The 5,227-nt window shown below is 34.3% G+C and overlaps 1 protein-coding gene across 1 annotated transcript in view; it reads left to right on the top strand.

Annotated features, from left to right (window-relative positions):
* Positions 1 to 5,227, top strand: part of LOC107653721 (Down syndrome cell adhesion molecule homolog) — a 99,548-nt gene that overhangs the window by 77,817 nt on the left and 16,504 nt on the right. The window contains exon 12 of the mRNA XM_016440519.1: positions 4,041 to 4,255. Coding sequence (XP_016296005.1) covers positions 4,041 to 4,255 — 215 coding nt within the window. The remainder of the gene's footprint in view (positions 1 to 4,040; positions 4,256 to 5,227) is intronic.

Raw genomic sequence — 5,227 nt, 5'->3', positions numbered from 1 at the left:
GTTTTTGAAAAGTGATTTCTGTTAAATAAAATATCTCCTTTTGAAGTGGACTTTGAGCTTTGTAACTTTGCAGATCTTTTTTATGCTCAAACGGCAACATTACAGACTAACTAAAGTTGAAAACGCATAATAGGACCCCTTTAATATTGCTTGTCTTCCAAGGATTAATGCCTTTACCAGATGGAATTGCCGGACTACCATATTACTGTTATGAAAAATAATTCTTGGAGAAACATTTCATTCGTGATGCGTCTGTGAGACATGTGCGAGTTTATTTGCCGCTGTGGGGAAATAACGAGAAGAATATCAAAGTGCAGTAAATGGCAAAACTGTTTGCACTACAATAAACCAGTGTGTTCCTAATTTAGATAATACATTAAAATAATATAGTAAGACACACCAGTTTGAAATATCAAGTTGCAAAATGAGTTGTTTTGTACAACTAAAAATAGCTGGAAGCAGAAGAGACCCGAAGCCAGACGCATTAAATTTACAAATGACCGCAGCCACTCTTATGAGAAAAGTAAGGTGGATATACCAAGGCTGCATTTATTTGATCAAACATAAAAAGAGTAATATTGCTAAATATTTATAAGTTTAAGTATTGCTGAAAAGCTGTTAAATGGCAACTTCCATTGTAACAGCTAGAGCATGTTGTCACTGAAGGTAAATGTGTTAATGTTTTTTAAAACTTTAAGGAACAACTTTATATATTCATTTGTAAAAAGTGAGACAGTTAGCTCCGGTCTGCCCTATTTTTTCTTTTTGCTTTAGAGATTTTTTTTTCTGTATAGGAGAAACTGGATCATATCCCTGTATCTGCACCCAACATGCGGCAAACGTGTCTCCGATTCACAGATTTATGTGTGGATTGATAGTTTGGGGTCAAATGTCATAAAGCTGTGCAAAGCAAACTGTCAATTCTGACCCCTCGTGACCTAATTAGACTGATTAGTTTGACAGCCTCTCCAGCCTTATACACATCAAGACATTAAACAAACAATCCTTTTCCCTTTGCACAATTTTTTTCTTATCCTGAGAAAGCACAAGATTACCAGCATCATCATCCTCCCAGAGAAAGATATTCAGCTCGGATCCATGATACAAACCATGTAGTTTTGGATTTTGTTTTCCCTTAATAATAAAAACCTTCATTTAAAAACTGCATGTTGTGTTTACTTGTGTTATCTTTGACTAATATTTAAATTTGTTTGATGATCTGAAACATTAAAGTGTGACAAACATGCAAAGAAATAAGAAATCAGGAAGGGGGCCAACACTTTTTCACACCACTGTATATATATATATATATATCAAATTCAAAAATTAAAACTTTCAAACCTTTTTTTATTTCAAATTTCATAATTATCAACAATAAAAAATGCTTCAAAATATTTTAGTTTGTTATGAGTCTTAAATTTTCACTTTCTAAAATAACTGATGAAAAATATTGTTCCCAATATTCTAATTCTTTGAGATGCACTTGTATATGCCTTACATGTCTAGCTAGTTGTATGTGTAATAAAATTTTAATACATCATTTGTATTATTTTTTAAACATTTTTCTTTCAAAATGTTGTGCAATCAGTTCTAATGCATTCAGTTTTTCTTAACGAAGGAAAACAAATTAGTTTGTCACAAAGATTGACGCGGCAGATGTCATGCGGTGTTGCTCTCATTAACGTTAGTACCTTCAATAGTGTGTTTCACAAGTACAAGCCATGATTGTTGAGCTTCCATAATTACATTTTGTCAAAGATAGACTGCAAATGATTTTACTCTTGCTAGAAATCCCTAGATTTGTTTTATTAAGAAATGTGCTGTGAACTTTCAACTGTTGTAGGATAAACAAGTATCCGGATTGGGTGTGTATTGAATATGAACTTTAGAAATCGCACAGAACAGAAAGAAATGGTTAAATGTCAATTTGGATAAAATAATTGTTAAATATGTTAAACACATGATTTTTGGCAGGTATAATGGAGTGTTTTAATGTACACGTGAACCTTTAAATATACTCTAATACAGTTTGACTTGATTGAAGTGAACAGAAGTTATGCAGTGTTCAATTCAAGTTTAGAAATTCATTTTTCCTCTCAGGTAAATAATGCTGAATCTACCAGTTTCTCATCTCTGTTTGTCTCTCAGGATGAGTGAATCTCTCTTCTTCTGCCCCTGATAGAGCAGGGAATAAAACTGCTACCCTGAGAGACCGTGTGTAAATGTGTGCATTCGTGACACATGCAAAAATAAATTAATGCTCAGGCTCAAGTGCACAACGCAGCCTAACATGGCTCATTTTTGTCCATTTACGACCCCTAAATGAACGCGTAAAATGAGCCTGAATCAATCAGAGAGGATTCAGAAGAGACGTAAATCACTCCTACAGCCGGAGAGCAAGTTCCTGCCCAGCAACACACACTTCTTCTGTCTGCATCTCAGGAGAGGAATTAGCACCTTCCCTTTCAGTCCAACTGCTGCTTATAATTCAGCTGGATATTAAAGAAATACATCAACACAGCAATTATGCAGTCATGATGAAGACAGCTCGCAACCTGAGGGAAGATACAGCTGCCCCTCCAACACAGAGACTACTTCCCTCTTTAGTGTTTTATTCTGGATAATCACATAAGGAGCGAGCGCTCGGCCGGGATAAGAAATAGGATGCCGTTTAGGCTGCCTGTGTCTTTTAGCGGGGACTGTACAGCTTCATTTTTACCTTCTTCGTTTTAAGAGACTTCGCACTTGTCCTGTTCTCAGTGTTTACAAATGAAAACGCTAGGATTGCTAACAGGCTGGACATAAAGGGCTAGCATTAGCCAGTGCTCAGTGACAGCTTACAGTACATGATGATTTTTTTAAGTTCATATTTTATAATGTTTATATTAATCATACTGATAATCATTAAATCATACTAATTTCTGTAACTTTTTTACTAAAGTCATGCTAAAAAATTATATTATTCATATTCAATATATTTATATTTATATTTATTTATACATATACTGCCATTTAAATGTTTGGGATCAGTTTTTTTTTGTTTTTTTTTAAGAATTTTATTCAGCAAGGATGTTTTAAACTGATAAAAAGTGATAGTAAAGAAATGTTAAAAAAAATATTTTAAATACAGTGGTGTGAAAAAGTGTTGGCCCCCTTCCTGATTTCTTATTTTTTTGCATGTTTGTCACACTTTAATGTTTCAGATCATCAAACAAATTTAAATATTAGTCAAAGATAACACAAGTAAACACAACATGCAGTTTTTAAATGAAGGTTTTTATTATTAAGGGAAAACAAAATCCAAAACTACATGGCCCTGTGTGAAGAAGTGTTTGCCCCCCTGTTAAAACTGTGGTTTATCACACCTGAGTTCAATTTCTCTAGCCACACCCAGGCCTGATTACTGCCACACCTGTTCGCAATCAAGAAATCTCTTAAATAGGACCTGCCTGACAAAGTGATATTTTTATTTCATAAAAAATGTGGTTTTAATATTTAAAAAATACTTTTAAAAAATCAGAAAATATGTCATTTTTAATTCAGGCATGGATTTTTTTTTCTTCTTTTTTTGTTGCTGCTGAGCTGAGAATTGCTGGAGTGAATAAGAGATGACATGTAAACGGTCAGGACTTTCAATCTGACACACTCAATCACATCACACGCTGTACCGGCGCTCCCACGTACCCGCCTGGTGCTCGGCTCCTCCAATGAATGCCTGTGAGGAACCGGGACATGTGTGTGTGTGTGTGTGTGTGTGTGTGTGTGTGTGTGGGTGTGTGTGTGTGTGTGTGTGTGAGAACGGAGTAAAAACTGTACCTCTGCATAAAGCATCACATTCAATCTTGTTATTGCCATAGAGCTGTAAAACATTTACCTTGTCTGGGGTAGCACAGTGTTCTGATCCTCACTGTTGCAAAGTGTTACATGGCATTTGCACGAATGTAAGTTAAAAGTCATTGATGTCATAAGAAAAACTTGTTCGGTTTGATCCGCAGTGATGGCATTTGTCTTCATGATGCTTTTTCTTTTCTCTCTCTCAGTTCCGGCCATGATAACATCGTATCCCAACAACTCGCTGGCAACGAAAGGAGAGAAGATAGAGATGAGCTGCAAGGCTCATGGTGAGAAGCCCATCATGGTTAGATGGGAGAAGGAGGTGGAAAAGGAGAAGCAGTCACACATGATCAATCCAGACATGTGGCGGCACACGGTAGCGGTCAAGAACGTCGGCGACGAGGTCGTCTCCACCCTGCAGGTCACATTCTTCATTTGTGCATTGTCTTTTTTCATGCTTGGCCTCTGATACTTTGATGCACATATTTTAAAATGAATCAATCTTTCATACTGATGGTTTAAATTCTGAAAGTTTAATTAACGCTGAACAGGTCTTTCAAGGTACACATACTTACTATTATTACATATTACTATTATTATATATTTTAAATAAATACAATTTTGACTTATATAATATACAAAATATGTACATTACTGTTCAAACATTTGCAGTTGGTGTTTTTTTGCTTTTTTTTGCTTTTGCAAGAAGTCTCTCATGCTCACCAAGGCTGTAATCATTTGATCAAAAATACAGTAAAAGCAGTAACATTGTAAAATATTATTACAATTTAAAGTAACTATTTGTTAAATTATTATTTATTAATGTTAAAGCTGAATTTCCAGCATCAATGTCACATGATCCTTCAGAAAAATCATTCCAGTATGCTGATTTGGTTTTCAAGAAGCATTTCTTACTATTTCAAATTTATGTGGAAACCATGATACTTTTTTTTTTCAAAATTCTTTGATAAATACAAAGTTTAAAAGAACAGTTTTTTTTTTATAGAAATAATCTTTTAATGTCTTTACTGTCACTTTTGATTGATTTAATGCATCCTTCTTGAATTGTTTTAATAATTGTTCAGACCCCAAACATTTTAAGTGTGGTATATATATATATATATATATATATATACAGTGGGTACGGAAAGTATTCAGACCCCCTTCAATTTTTCACTCTTTGTTATATTGCAGCCATTTGCTAAAATCATTTAAGTTAATTTTTTTTCCTCATTAATGTACACACAGCACCCCATATTGACAGAAAAACACAGAATCGTTGACATTTTTGCAGATTTATTAAAAAAGAAAAACTAAAATATCACATGGTCCTAAGTATTCAGACCCTTTGCTCAGTATTTAGTAGAAGCACCCTTTTGATCTAATACAGCCA

The sequence above is a fragment of the Sinocyclocheilus anshuiensis genome, unplaced genomic scaffold (assembly GCF_001515605.1).
Source record: "Sinocyclocheilus anshuiensis isolate Anshui unplaced genomic scaffold, SAMN03320099.WGS_v1.1 scaffold315, whole genome shotgun sequence".
NCBI classification, from domain to species: domain Eukaryota; kingdom Metazoa; phylum Chordata; class Actinopteri; order Cypriniformes; family Cyprinidae; genus Sinocyclocheilus; species Sinocyclocheilus anshuiensis.
Note: the sequence above shows the minus strand (reverse complement) of the source record. Positions and strands in the feature narration are given on the sequence as shown.